Here is a 15723-nt window from a genome sequence, read left to right on the forward strand (position 1 = left end):
TCTTGTTTGTCTTAGTCAGCACTTGCCAACTCATCACAACAATCCCGCTTAATTGTCACAATACACAGCACTCTACCATATTATTGAACAGAAAAATACAAGAATGCCAAGCAGGATAATTTGAATACACACACACATATATATAACACACACACCAAGTTGTTATTGTACAGAAAAATACAAGACTGCCAAGCGAAAGGATAATTTGAACATATATATATATATACACACACAACATGTTGGTAATGAACAGAAATATACAAGACTGCCAAGCGAAAGGATAATTTGAATACATATACCAAAATATTATTGAACAGAAAAATACAATGCTGCCAACCGAAACGAGTTATAGGAAGAAACGAAACAAACCGACCTAAAGGTTTAGTTTAATAAACAAAATTACACATTGTTCGCGTGAGGCCCCTTTAAAACAGTCCGCCAACTTTATCAGACAAGACCGAGTTAGATGGATGTATTAAGTTGATACATTGGAAAAGCAAGTTCAAACAAAATTCGGCATCTCCCTCATACACATTACCAATTATTATTAGGAGAGCAGACTCTGATTGTTGAGCCAGTAGTACATGTTAAAATGTTGCCACACGTGATAAGGCTTGTTGAGACTTGCCCTACGACAAAAAAGGTAAATGCTCTTATTCAACTAAGCTACTAACTGCTTGCTGGATAGATTTGAAGAACTTTGAGCACCAGAAAAGATGGATTAAACTAGAAACACAATTCTTAAACTGATTCATGACATTCTAGAACAAATTACAAAGTGAGTTCTCTGATTGAACCTTACATCTAGATTGATTCCAAGCCTTCTCATTCTGCCCGATTCCAACTATTTGATCCTAATTTAATGCTCTACTAAACATTGTCTTATTAACAATTAAAGTAAGGGTTTATTTAACAAATGGTCATTGAAATTGACTCATACTATCAAGATGGTCCCTGAAATTAAAATCGATCAATGTAGTTCTTGAAAATAGATGTCGCAAATCAATGTGGTCCTTTTGTTACAATTCTATCAAAAGTTCTGTTATTTGTTGATGTGGCACAGAAATGGTGGTCCCTAAAATTGACCCACACCATCAAGATGGTCCATGAAATTGAAAATCAATTAATGTAGTTCTAAAATAGATTTCTCAAATCAATATGGTTTCTCTATTGTAATTCTATAAAAAAATTTGTTACTGATGTGCACATAAATGGACCCACAAGTCAAACTAAATAACAAATGAATTGGCAATAGGTCTAATAATTTAATAATTAATTAAAAAATTGTCAACCCAGAAACTAGTCCTGCAATTACCTTTGATCCCAACCCATACTCTTCTACCTCCATCTATGGTAGCCTTCACCGTTTCTTCTCTGGAAAAAAATAAAAAATAAAAAATAAAAAAAATTCTCAAGACACCCATCTTTACACACTTCGAAACTTCATCGAATTGGACCAGGATCAAGACTACCTTTGGTGACAACTTTTGTGACTCCACCGTCAACATTTGGGCGATCAACAGCCTCACAACCTTAATCTTGGAAAGCTTGTTGGGCGCTCCCCTGGTGATCTTGGTAACGCAAAGAATGGCAAGCTCTGCCCTGAGATAATCTCACTTTGCAAAAGGTTGTTTTGACAACATTTTAAATAATTATTAAGCCCACATCAAAACAAAACAAAATTTTTGACAGTTTGTAACAGAATGACCACATTAATTTGTGACACCTATTTTCAGGGACTACGCTAATCGATTTTCAATTTTAGGAACCACTTTGATCGTGTGGGTTAATTTCACGGACCATTTGTGATAAAAACTCTTACATCTTGTGGGCTCCATTTATGTGCCACATCAACACATAACAAAATTTTTGACATAATTGTGACGGAAGGACCACATTGATTTGTGACACCTATTTTCAGGGACGACATTAATCGATTTTCAATTTCAGGAACTATCTTGATGATGGAGGTCGATTTCAGGGATGATTTGTGATATAAACCCTTTAAGGTAATTAAATTATTAGCAATTAAAAAAATTACAATAGCTTCCCATTTCTATCACTCCTCTAAAGTAGAAGCTGGGAAAAAGTTGCGACGTTGATTGATCAACTGAATAATTTTGAAGGCAGTAGGCATGCATTCAATTTCATAGGAGGTCAATCACCCATTTGAATTTCAAATCAATTAAGTAGTACAGAGCACATCAGGATAAGAAAAACACAAGATTACAGCAAGAATGAATGATCAAAATCAGATTGGATCTTCTGAATTCAGCAAATAATTGGAAAATAATTAAAATGAAAAGTGTTCAGATATATATATATATATATATATATATATATATATATATATATATATATATATATATATATATATATATATATATTACCTAATTAAGGTATATGGTACAATTTCGAAGGCTTGAGATTATCAGTGACATTGAAATACTTCAACGTCGTAATCCATTTTTCTTGATTCTTCAACAAATGAACTGCGATCGTGTCTGGCCAAAGCTCATGTGTGCATCTTGTGGGCGGCTCCGGAAAATTGTACATAGACCACTTAGCATTGTACCTGTTTTTCGCGCGATGCCCTTCTCTAATCCAATCCCCGAAAATTTTATCCTCCGGCCCTTCCAAATGGTTCTTGGGGATGTCGGACTCTCTAATCCACTCCACTATATCCCAAGAAATCAAATACCCCATTCCAGACATGTAATGCACAAATGGATCCATACTTGGGCATGGAATAACATAACCATAGTACAAGTCTTGTCTTGGTAACGGCTTCAACGAGTCCACCAAGCTTTGCAGCCTAAAATACGCATCATCATCTGTTTTCATTACATAATGGTAAGGCCGATTTGGCCCCTTCGTATCGTTGAACATCTCTGGCAAGCTCGAAAAATAGGTGTAAGTCTTACCCTTGTTCATATTCTCTTTGCAATTGAGAATGATAATGTCATCGTAACGCATTATTTCTAATGCAACAAGTACTTTCTGGTCTTCCTTTGTGAGGTTGCAGAACACAAACTTCACGTCCACTGATGCCCCCACTGGAGTTTGCGTGCCGTAGATCATACGCAGGAAGTGGCGGCGGTGGTATTGGTCAGGAAGTGTTAGAATGCCGAAAAGTATACGAATCTCATCGTCCGAGGAAGAGTTCGGGGCGAGCAGAACATTTGCTGTTGAAGTACTATTGGGAGCGTTGATGTTGGAAAGAGCACAGCGACCGAATTTCAAAAGACTATCAAATCGAACCTCGTTGATGGAAGCTAGGGCACAGAGGAAACAAATGAAGAAGAAGGAATAAATGATGAAACCACGCCGGTCCGGCCTCGAGGTCTTCATTGTCCTTTCGGAGGGCAGAGAGATGGTGTTGAATCCTGTGATGGAGGGTTGTAATGCATGAATGGAGAGGTTCTGAATGGAAAGTTGTACTAATAAATTCAAAGTTTTCTTAGATGAAACGCATGACTTGTCATTTTTCGTGCAATTGAGACTAAAACTTTGACTTTACTGGCTGCAAGGAACGTGAATCGTGATAAGAGGCAAAAGGGTTATAATAACTAGTTTACGATTTTGGTCCTTCACATAGAAGCAACATGGTGTGTTTCATCTTGGGAGTGGAGGGGTTTTTTTGGTCTTTTTCTTATATGACAAATTGATAAAGTAATCTAGACTAAATTTGTCTATTCTTCTTCACTTGTAAGTGAGAGGTCTTAAATTTAATTCTTGTTAAAGGTGAATTTGAACCACATTATTGTTAGCCCATTGTGAGTCTTAGTCCATCTCCCTCCTCTTTAGTATAAATAATATCGTTTGTTAAAAAAATATAAATAAATAAATAAATTTGTCTATACTATGAAAAAGAGAGGGTTTAAACTCGAAACCAATGATCATATTTGTCAGGGCAACCCACCACTTATGGTGCTTTGGTCTTTCTTGGTTGGCTTTGTAGTTCCCAAATAGAAGGCTGGCATCGAGGAAATTTAGTAATAAATATGGTCATTTGGCACCGAGCAGGATGGTGGAGTTGAGCCTAAAATTAGCATCAGTCGCTTTCATTGAATCTTTAGGTTGAAATTGCACTTGCACATGAGGAAAAGTGATTTTGGTCAACTTTTCGTAATTAGGTATTCTTGCATGTACACGGTATCGATCGGCTTCAATGCTCACGCCATATATACTTGAATTTCAAGCAACCCAAAAAATGTCAAGGGAACTCCAAAATTATGTTTCCCAATTTTGCTTACCCTCAAAAGTGCTTTGTAGTGATCCAAGAACGAAATGGAGTATTATATTGTACTAGAATTGAAGAAAAAACGAGTGTCAAGTGCATTCAATATTGGTATAAATCAAGCAATTTTAATTATTGGTACTATTAACTAATAAAAAACCACAAATTAAAAATGAGATTATGCGGAATATTATGCCATCGCATTTGTGGAATTTTTATTTTTTTTTGGTAGGGACTTCTTTACCACGTGACAGATTAAGTTGTTTAATTATAAATCAACTTACCTTATAAATCGTGACATGTTTTGATAGACAGTGTTAGTCGCTCGACCTGCCACGTAGCACATAAGTACTAGCAGTATCAAGGTGGGAGCAATGTCTGCATCTGAACCCAACAATCGCAATTTTTTTACTTACTATTATCACTTTTGATCCGAAAAGAAATTCAGAAAAATAGAAACTAATGTTCAATTGGTTTTTTTCTTGCAAGTAATCAAGGGTCGCATCAACAGTGCCAGGACCAACATAGATCCACATTTGGTTAATGGACCAGAGCAAATATTGTTTCGTGTTGTAGAATTTTAATTATAAATCAAATTAAACTCTTATAAAACGTGACACGTTTCCATGGACGGTGTTTGTCGCTCAAACTGCTATGTAGCAAGAAGTACTAATAGAGAGTTAAGGGGCTCCAGGTCTACTGTCCCTTTCTGTGTATCTCCTTACTAATATTTTGACACTCGTCTGTATATTTTGAATCATTCATAATTTTCTTGCTTCTTATTCATATATAAATTTAACTCTCATTGTATTACTCTGTTTCGAATCTCGTGAAGCCCATGGAACAAAAGCATATGACAAGCACCAAAGAAGGATTAGGCTTTGATGAGCTCTCAAATGACAAGCACCATGAAGACTCGTGATAATGATATGAAAGTGCAAGATGCAATGAGAAGAATGCTCAAGGAATTTACTCTATTTTGAGACTAAAGTTTCAATTAATACTTTTTATTAAGGATCAATTTCATTCGGTTTGATGTTTGGAAAGCAGTAGTGGCTATCAATTCTTGTTATTTGCTGATAACATAAAATAGTTTGATTGAAAATGATGAATTTTACTTTGTTTTTAGAGTGAAACTAGTAATATGTTCGCACGTTGATGTGGAACTTGAATGCATCAGCCTTAACTACATGAATAAGACACATTTAACCTGAAAAAGAAATTCAACATAATTATGAACAAACAAAAAGGATAGATGAGTGAGTGATGTCGGTAAGATAAGCAGCTTGGCTTTTATATACAATCAACCTAGCTGATTACAAAAGATGTGGTTGCAAAATATGCTCTGTTTCCTAAGAAATAGAAGCAGCATGCATTTTACACATATATTGCCCTTGAAGTTAAGATGGTAAAATATATGTCATGCTGGTCAGCCACCTGTATTAGCATTTAAACAAAAAAACATAAAAAAAGTGTTTTGTTCTTGTTTCAGCCGCTAAGCAACTAAGTAGAAGAATGTTTGTTCAAGTTGATGCAATGAGAATTCTCCTTATAGATCAACACTAAGCAAAATTAACTGGGTTAGTTTGTGGATATGCAACCCAAAATTAACACTAATAAAAATAGCACTTGAATCAAATGCATAAATAAAAGCAGATTTTAAACATGAGAAAAATTACATGGAAAAGAAAACAATGTTAAATATCCTAGGTGCTCCATTTATAACTCTATTTCTATATAATTAAACTACCAATTATCAGCACAAATATTTCATTTCCTTGCAACTACCACAACTGCATATAAAACATACTTGATAGAGGATGTAATTGCTTTAACTACATCGTTATTAAAAAAATTCGTTGGGTAGGAAACGTAGAGTGTTGCAATGGAAAGACCAAAATGCACAAACATGCAGCAAAAAGAAAAAAAAATATTTAGAAAAACTGACCTTTAATAGTGATTCTAACAAAAACAGCGAGGTTGATTGAACCTACAGATCATGCGCAACCCTCTCCTAAAACCAAACCAAACGCAAGATAAGCTAAATAACAAATGACTTCATTCAATAAATTTACAAAATTAACTCCAAATCACTAAATTAGGCTCCTGAATTCGGCAAGAGAACTCATCAGGAAACCCAACATTGTTTTAGAATATGATTAGCATTCTCACCTGTCATTTTCAATGTGAATTTCACACTTGGTTTCGACTCTTGCATTGTCAACCACCTTTGTTCCAAATCTTGTATTCCAGTAACCTGTCCCAACATCTTGCAATTTAATAAAAGAGCATTGTAAGATTGTAGAGATGCATAGAACAGATAAAGCTGATGACAGAGAAAGCTACTTCACCTCTTCCATAAGTCCACGTCTACACCCGAGCCTAAACATCCCGACATTGCCCCTATAGGTATGTCGTCCTGACCTGCAAGATTTACAAAGAAGCAGAGAAACTGATGCATAACCACAGATTAAAAAAGTGCAGACAGAATAAAAGGAACAAATTGAAAAACACTAAAAAGAAAACAGCCAACTGACACATGGTACCAACTGAATCACAACAATCCTACAAACGAAAACAAACAACGAAATGACTTCAAAAAAAATCTCTATCATTTCTTCAGTGAAGCACCCTAAGTTGGAAAAGAGTAAAATTTAAATTGAAAAACAATAATCTAACAGAGACAAATTTCAAAAGAGGAAACAATGAAAAAGAAAAATCCATCATTATTCCATGTGTGTGATCTGTTTGAGAGTTGAAAGTCTTGAGCAATCGGTGAGAAAAGCGTGAAAAGGCGAGAGCTGGTTTGAACTTAGAGAAAGAGAGAGAGAGAAAGAGAGAGAGAGAGAGAGAGAGAGAGAGAGAGAGAGAGAGAGAGAGAGAGAGAGAGAGAGGGAGTTGAAGGTCTTGAGCAGTCGGTGAGAAAAACGTGAAAAGGTGAGAGAGAGAGAGAGAGCGCAAATAAGTCAGTCAGTTTGGCATAAAAGAAAGAAAATCAACTCTAGAAACCACAAAAGCCTGTTCTCTAACCTAACTCAACAGTAAAGAAAAGATCTGAATAGTTTTTTTCTACCTTTTCCTTCTCTATGTGTGCCTGCTTATGACATCAGCTGTGAAGATCAAACCATATCCATACAGAAAACTTGAAGTCAAATATTTATTTTATTTAAAACCTCAGGATCCTAAAAACACATCATATGAACTCAAACAAAAAATAAAATAAAATAAAATTAATGAGTACAAAAGATTACTATGTAGAAAGATCTCATGAAGCAGACAAACTAAGACTCAACTATTTTCTGTACAGATGCAGAATCATGAAAAAATTCACTGGAGAAAAACATATATACTAAACTAAAGATTTATCTGTTCAAACATATATACAAACAAAATAAAATAAGCAATATACTACTTGAATCACCAGTTGAATGACTTTTATACAAATAGACTTGCAGTGTATAATACTGTAATGTGGATACAGTACGGTATAAAACATACAATCTATATTTCTGTGTATGATTAATATCCTTTTAAGCAAATACACTTCCAGATTGGCCTATCAACTAATAGCTTGTCGTTGAGTGACATCATTACCTTTGTGGCCATTGTGTAATAGGCTACTGTGTCAATTAACGACCCAGTTGGACTAACACCGACAAAACTTATGTTTTCGTTTGAACTTGAAAAACAAAATAAGCAAATACAATTTTTATTTGAGATATGAAAAAAAAAATTACAGCAAGCACTAAAAAGAAGGCACAATCAAGTTTCATAGCACAAAATTCATCAACCCTAAACCCTAATTCCGAGAAAATTCCTCTAAAGACACTTAATTTGCATGATTCACCACAAAAAGGGTATAAATACACCAATTTTCGCTCTTAAATTCAAAAGAGGACAAAATTAGGATTGGAGTGTCACGGTTCTTACCCAAATTTGGCCACATTCAAGTATACTGATAACCATTCAAGTTCGTACATCCTCAAATGATCATCACCCAGACCAACGTTAAACATGCAACACAAAAATGAATCAAATCCCTAAAATTTCAAAAGAGAGGATATTCCAAATTTGGACAAAACACTAAAATAGCTTACCTTCTTGCGTATAGCTTGTCATCCAGAATTCAAAGCTGAAAACAAAATGAAGTTCAAAGTATGATGAAGAAGTAGAAGAATTAAAGAGTTGTGCCTATGAAAAAAAAAATGAGAGAGCAGGTACCAGAACAATCTATTAAGAAAAAGAATTTGAGGTGAATGAGTGGATAAATTCCTTACATAAAAAGCTCATTTCAGATTGATGATCCCTTTCTCACCTTAATAACATTTAACAATTGCAATTAGTAAAATTTTCTTAATAAGGGGAAAGGCGGAAGTAATAAGCATTAGAAATGGAAACCTTATACAGTGATTAAGGCCCTTGAATTAACTTGCGAAGCTTGAATGGTCAGTCTCTTCACGCGGCTGCAAGAACCAGTCGTTAATTTGGAAATTATTCAACATGTGTTAAAACATGAATCAGAAGCAAATTGATGAAAAAAAAAATAGAAGAGAAAATGTTACACGACTTAGTAATTTTATATGTTACGAAAGAGCAATACTCTTATACCTTCAATCTACAAACCTCATGATCATTAAAAGCAAGAAAAAATTGGAAAATAAGTTGCTTATAATATGTTTATTTGGTGAAAAACTGCAGAAAGATGCAGGATGCCTGTTTATATCAGAGGAAGAGGATTAGAGATTCAGAGTTCTTACGCACATTTGAGTCCGTTTCTATCCCGTGCAAAAAAAAAAATGTAAATTAAAGATTATTACCAGGCATTGGCGAAACAAAGCCTTCACATTATCTTCCCAATCCAACAATGCAAAGTCTGTGTCGAACAAAAGAAGAAATCGTTTTTCGAAAGCAAATTTATATTAAATCAAGAATTTAAGAGTATATGTATATCAGCTCAGAATTTATAAGTATACAGATCGTGTAATTGAATTGATTGAACTAAGAGAGGGAGAGAGAGAGAGAGAGGGACTTACTGATTGTTTCGAAGGGAGATAGGGAAGTGATCGGAAGCTGTTCCCTTACTCTTTGTCGAAGGGGGAGAGAGATAGGAAAGGTGGGTTCGTGGTGAGTGAAGGGGTGAAAAGAAATCCCTGCAACTTTCTCCCTAAACCCATACCTCCCTGCCGAAAGTCTCCCCTCTCCCCTAAATCCCAGCAAACCTCCCCTTCCAACCCGTCAACCCTTCTGTCCCCCATCCCTCTCTCTCCCCGACTCAAGGTCCAGATCCAGCCCAAACACTGAAAAACCGTTTTTAAGGGCTGGTTTCGTATTTTACTGTTATTTGAAAAAAAAGCTGCTTCTTCTGAGAATACGAAGCTGTGAAATAAAGCAGTAGAGTGTTTAGTAAATTTTTTTATAAAAGTGCTTTTGGAAAAAAAACAGTAGGATGGTGTTTGGTAAACTTTTATGTAAAACAGCTGTGACTGTGTGAAATGACCAAAAATAGTATAATACTATATTTGTTGTAGGCCTATTTGATTGACTGATTGTTTGGGCCCAAAATACTGGTTTGGGCTGAGTTTAGAATTGTTCTCGGCCTGGAAACGTTGCTCAAGGGCCGGCCGTGTCCTATCGGGATGGGGTAGTTGAATCCTGATACAATTAGGAGTCTCGGCAGGATGGGGATGCTGAAACTTGTGAATGAATGCAGCCTGATAAGGGGTTAAGTTCAAAGTCCTAATAGGAGTAGGACTGGCTGAGATAAGGAGTCCTAATCCGAGTATAATTTTGATTCAATTAGAAACAGGTTTGCTACTATAAATAGAGGAAGGAGTGCATCATTCAAACCCCTCCATTTCAACACACAAACTGCCCCTGCGCAAACTTTCGCTCTACGCGAAACCTCTCAACAACCTTGAGATTTTTATTTTCATTTTCGTCGACACATCTTCAGTTTGGATAAACAGCACTGTGAAGGCAACCGACGAACATCTTCAGTTTGGATAAACAGCACTGTTGCTGCAGAATCAGCCGATCACAAAGTACTTTCAGTTTGGATAAACAGCACTACGTTAAAGCCGACTAGTTATCTATCAAAGTCTCGGTCGAGAAGGGTTTTCGAATCCTTATTGGCAGAGGTCATCTCATGAACCTTCTTGATGAAGTGAGGTGTTACAAATCACCAGACTTGGTGCATTGAACGCTGAGTTATTTTATGATTGGATATTCACATGTTAGATTTAGAGTTCGGCATTCTGATGGTCGAACCACATTTACGATTAAAATGTACATCTGGTTTGAATACTTGTGTCCATATAGTCTGGTGTTGATTCGGCGTGCTTATACTCTTACGAATATAATCACCATAACTGAATCTGACGCCGACGATTTGTGAACTTTGTAGAACTAGCAGCCTTGTCTTCAGGCTTTAGAACCCAAAGGTCGAGAGTGTTCCTTCCTCGGCCGTAACCACAAGATCGAGAAGTTAGCAGCGCACCCAATGCAACATCACATATTTTACTCCTCGGTCGAGCTCGGTTGATGAGTTGGCACGCCCCGCATCAACCGAATGACGTAGTTGGCTTATTAGTTACTCGGCTTGCTCGCCACTTAGGCTTGGCAGTTTTTAGGGTTAACATTTTGGCACGCCTGGTGGGACCAAGTGCTAAAAAACTATGAAGTTCATGACCATCGTGACACGATCGGTTAAAAAAAAAATAATCATGGGAAACTTAACGACCGATCTGCTAGTTCAAAGTCTTAGATAAGAATTGTCACATGCGCGAAATCCTTTCGTTGTAGTGACCCTTGAGGCTGCAAGTGTGACACACCGAGAAAAGGAAGTTTGTCTCGACACCCGGCCCCGAAACACAAAAGTACCCAACCGAATCGCAGGCGTTTTCATTGAAGGAATAGTGAAGGACTGCGACGAAGACGGTGGTGAAGGCTCTGACCCTCCAACTAGGTCGTTTCTTAGAAGACGACTTAACGAGTAATCTTGGCAGGTTGAACAGACAGATATCTAAAAAATGAATAGTTTGCTCAAGGTAATACGAAGTAATGGTGAGACATACACCCAATTGCTTGAATTATTAGTTAGCAGAGTTTTCGCAGGGGGGACCTGCTGATCAGTCTCGACAATTTCCACTCAAAAGTAATATGCTATAGTCCAATCTACTTGGCTCAAAACAATTGACTTGGAAAAAAAAAGGAGGATCAGGTAGTAGGTTAGATGGATCCGACCAGAAAGTGGAAGTAGCATCCGTCGATATGATCGAGGTCCAAAGCATGATCGATTCGGCCATGAAAAAGGGGCCGAAGTTTTCGAAATTCATCCATCCATATCTAGCTTATGGGGAAAAATTCGAATATCCTAAAGGCTTCAAGATCCCAGATTTTAGCCTTTTTGCTGAAGAATCATCCTTGTCCTCGTTAGAACATGTGGCCCAGTTCACTGCGCAATGCGGAGACGTCAATAGTGATTTCCATAAACTACGATTGCTCAACTTTTCGTTGATAGGCTCAGCATTCGCATGGTATATCAACCTTCCATCTAATTCCATCCAAAGTTGGGATGAGCTGGTTGAGAAATTTCACGAGCAATTTTATCGGCCGGGGATGGAAATGTCAGTTTGTTCATTAGCCAGGATGGCTCAAGCATCTGATGAGTCACCAATGGACTATCTTACAAGGTTTAAATCAGCCAGGAATTGGTGCCGAGTACCTCTACCTGAAGTTGAATTTGTTAGGCTTGCTCTGAATGGGCTAGACGTGGAGTACAAAAAGAAATTATTAGGGGCAAGCTTCCGAGATATGTACGAATTAGCCCAACATGTCGAGCAATATGATTATTTGCTCCGAGAGGAAAAGATCTCGAAGTCCCTATCCCGAGGAACGATTTACAAAAATCCCACGGTCAGCTACGAATTGGCCAAAGGCGAAGATTCCCAATACGTCAGTGTGGACGTGATCGAGATAGTAATAGATAAACCATATGTCTACAAGGCATTGACTCAAATTAATTTCAAGGATGCCAAAACCCGCTCAGCCACTGAAGAGATGGCGAAAACATCAAAAGTTTACACTTTTGATATCACCAAGGCCAATGCAATTTTCGACCAGTTGTTGTTAGCAAAGATTATCAAACTTCGTCCAAGACATAACATTCCCAAGGCCGAAGAGCTTAAAAGAAAGACGTATTGCAAGTACCATAACTCGACTAGGCATACCATGAATAATTGCGTCATGTCCCGTGACGATATTCAAGGTTTGATTGATAAAGGCAAGCTAAAGTTTCCCGAAAAACAAATGGCGGTCGACGTTGATCCATTCCCTTTGGCAACAGTTGGCATGGTAGACGCCCATTTGCCCAAGAGTAAAGGGAAAAGAAAGGCCGCTTTTGTCCCAATACAACACGTCCTAAAGCAAAACTCTCGGCCACAACTCAAAATTGATCTATTTTCCAATGAACCACCCCCGAGTTTTCAAGATCGGCCGTAGTCGAATCTATGTCAGACTCCAGTGCAGAAGAAACTGACGGGTTGATGGTTTTGTGTAGCAATTGTAAGGCACGCGTCGTATTAACCGAACCGAATGAGAGACCAACATCACGGCAACCATCCAAGGCTGCGGCGACACCTTCAAATGAACTTAGCGAAGGCCAGCATTAGAAAGTGTTCGATAGGCTCGACCCTTAGGAACAAACGAACGGCCCTACCTCAGCCAAACGGTGTCTTGATTTTGACGTGTCGTCTTATAACGAGGATTATTACTCACGTAATTCCAGCAGTTCAGATTCATCGACGAATAAAAAAACCTTCAAGACACATGAGCCACGTGACCAACGTTGGTACAATTATAACTCTCTCACAGGCATGTATACTGCATTATCCAAATCTTAAAAATGTCGACGCCAACAGATAGATTGCATGGCTCAACATGGGCAGCCCAGACCATTTCAGCCGCTAAATGGCAGCTTAAAAAAACGATAAGAAGCGGAGAAGATCAACAAACACCAACAATCATGGCTAAATTACAAGGGCGAAAGGGAACCGGTCATGACTTCGAAACCACCATTGAAGAATCCAAGAAGTGCATCAAACTCCTCATTTGGCCTGGGGAGATGAAAGTTCGTTTGGAGCAGTTTGAGAAAGACGTCGAACGCAAACTTCCCTCGTTACCCCTGCAAGAGCCGTTAATAAGAGTTCGATGAAATCTACACCCTTCATTCCTCGGTGAATCTTTGGAGTACATGAGAGAGTTTCATAAGAAATATTCTGCCAACAATTTGTACGGCCAACCCAAGGCGTGTTAAGAAGCTCTTAACCTAGCACTAACTTCTCATGATGCTTAATAGATTATCCAAAAAACCACTAATCCAGGAATGAAGTCTAGGTTCTAGCACATACGAGAAGCTAGGGTCCTTGGCTTTGAAGTCGATCCATACACGGACATTGATATGGTCGAGCTTTATTTTTCTCTTGACGACCTTCAATACTTACGACACCACTTCGAAGTCTTCTCGGCTATATCTCTTCGGTCTTACGGCAGATGAAAATGATCCATTGGCACGTATGGACGCTTACCTAGACATAAGGGATGCCCGGATCGCTTATGAAGAACGTGCCTGTAAAGCACTGCATGGGCAAAGTTAGACACCAGAAACGAACGGGCTCGAAAACAACAGTTAGAAGGAAGCAAGGTTGGGTTACATGTCATAAGAGTAAGTACCTGTTGAGGCACACGATGATCAGGCTAAGGATGCTCTAACGCACGATGCTGCAGTCTTTGATAACTAGGAAGACGACTACCAGGATCCGATAGGCCCTTCAATATTTGAGAACATGGAAATCAGCATGGTTCATGTTCTACCTGCTGAATTCTAGCTAACTACACACCAACCAAATTTCCAGGATAGTGATATGGTCGTCGAGGAAGCAACACAAGTCGATTTCGTCGCCACCGCCATAGATGGGCAAGCAAATAACGACGATAAGATTAAAGTAGTTCTAGCCATATTGTTTCCTCGTTCATCGTTGATTAATCTCTAACATTTAAAGTCGTTGTATGTCACGATACACATTGAAGGTTATCCAATCTCCAAAATTTTCGTCGATTGTGGGGCGTCGGTCAATATCATGCCTATATCCGTCATGACAACATTACGACGGTCTAACGACGAACTCATCCCATCAGGAATAACCATGAGCAGCTTCGTCGGTGACAAATCCTAAACCAAATGAGTGCTTTCTTTAAAGGTAAACATTGCAGGTCACATTCACATGACCATATTTTTTATTGTCGACTCTAAGACCGAGTATAATGTATTGCTCAGTCAGGATTGGATTCATCAAACGAATTGCATTCCCTCTTCTTTATATCAAGTTCTCATCTTTTGGGATGGTAAATTAGTTATGGTTCATCCGGCTGACGATCAGCCATTCGAAGCCAATATGATTCAAGCACGGTATTACAATGACCATGTCGGTTATATTACCCTATAGGGTTTGAACGAGGAAGGGCGACCGACTTAAATTTCGGTCCAGAAAGTGATCGAGGTAGGCGCCGAGACTGTCCATCAGAATTCGGCGAGACTTGGGTTGGCCGATCTGATCGTCGACATTGATGCCTAAAGAAAGACAGGACGAATGTCGAGCCACGATTTCATCTACCATGGAACGACTGCTGACCCACTGGTACGCTGTTTCCAAACACCCAAATTCAGGCGTCAACTTAGTCGAATTTTTGCCCGAAGGAGATAATGGCCCCATATTATGACTAGACAAAGTTCAGGCTGCATCGGCCGAGCTCGAGGATAATCAACCTCAAGTTAAAGATATATTAGAGGAAATAAATGTTGGAACAGCCGAAATGCCACGACCTTTGTTCATTAGTGCTTTGTTACCCCAACATGGAAAAATTGAGCTTTGTAATTTGCTTAAAGAATTTAAGGATTGTTTAGCTTGGAGTTACCATGAGATGCCTAGTCTAGATCGCACACTAGTTGAACATGAATTGCGCATTAAACCTAGGTGTAAACCATTTTGCCAACCACCTCGACGATTCTCGACCGAAGTACAACTTGGCATAAAAGATGAACTCGTTCGACTTTTAAAAGCTGGGTTTATTCGGACAACTCGATATGTGGTGCCGTGCGCATCTGTATTGATTTTCAAAATTTGAACTTGGCAACGCCTAAAGACTAGTATCCAATGCCAATTTTAGATTTGTTAATTGATGCAGCGGCACACCACGAGATCTTATCATTTATGGATGGACATGCTGGTTATAACCAAATTTTCATTGCCTAAGCTGATGTCCATAAAACCACTTTTCGTTGCCTCAGGGCACTTGGCACATACGAATGGGTCGTCATGCCACTCGGGGCTCAAGAACCCTAATGCCATATACTAACGAGCCATGAACACTATTTTCCATGATTTGATTGGTACCATCGTTGAAGTTTACATCGACCATGTTGTAAT

At 38.2% G+C, this 15723-nt stretch overlaps 1 protein-coding gene and 1 long non-coding RNA gene across 2 annotated transcripts; both read right to left on the minus strand.

Annotated features, from left to right (window-relative positions):
- Nucleotides 1–2145: 2145 nt before the first annotated feature.
- LOC126596298 (hydroxyproline O-galactosyltransferase GALT3) lies at nucleotides 2146–3509 on the minus strand. The gene has a single exon (XM_050262840.1). It carries the CDS (start codon nucleotides 3349–3351, stop codon nucleotides 2395–2397), a length of 957 nt encoding a protein of 318 aa, XP_050118797.1. The 5' UTR covers nucleotides 3352–3509; the 3' UTR covers nucleotides 2146–2394.
- A 1998-nt stretch (nucleotides 3510–5507) lies between these two features.
- Nucleotides 5508–8722, minus strand: LOC126595812 (uncharacterized). The gene is made up of 5 exons (XR_007613700.1): nucleotides 8639–8722; nucleotides 8518–8555; nucleotides 6413–6664; nucleotides 6189–6254; nucleotides 5508–5802 (listed from the first exon to the last, which is right to left on the minus strand). It is a non-coding gene; the product is annotated as an uncharacterized LOC126595812 (long non-coding RNA).
- Between the last annotated feature and the right edge of the window lie 7001 nt (nucleotides 8723–15723).

This window comes from Malus sylvestris, chromosome 13 (genome assembly GCF_916048215.2).
Source record: "Malus sylvestris chromosome 13, drMalSylv7.2, whole genome shotgun sequence".
Classification (NCBI taxonomy): domain Eukaryota; kingdom Viridiplantae; phylum Streptophyta; class Magnoliopsida; order Rosales; family Rosaceae; genus Malus; species Malus sylvestris.

What these genes read in the sequence shown, in the direction of transcription:
- LOC126596298 (XM_050262840.1), bottom strand. Translation starts at nt 3,351, where the DNA reads ATGAAGACCTCGAGGCCGGACCGGCGTGGTTTCATCATTTATTCCTTC.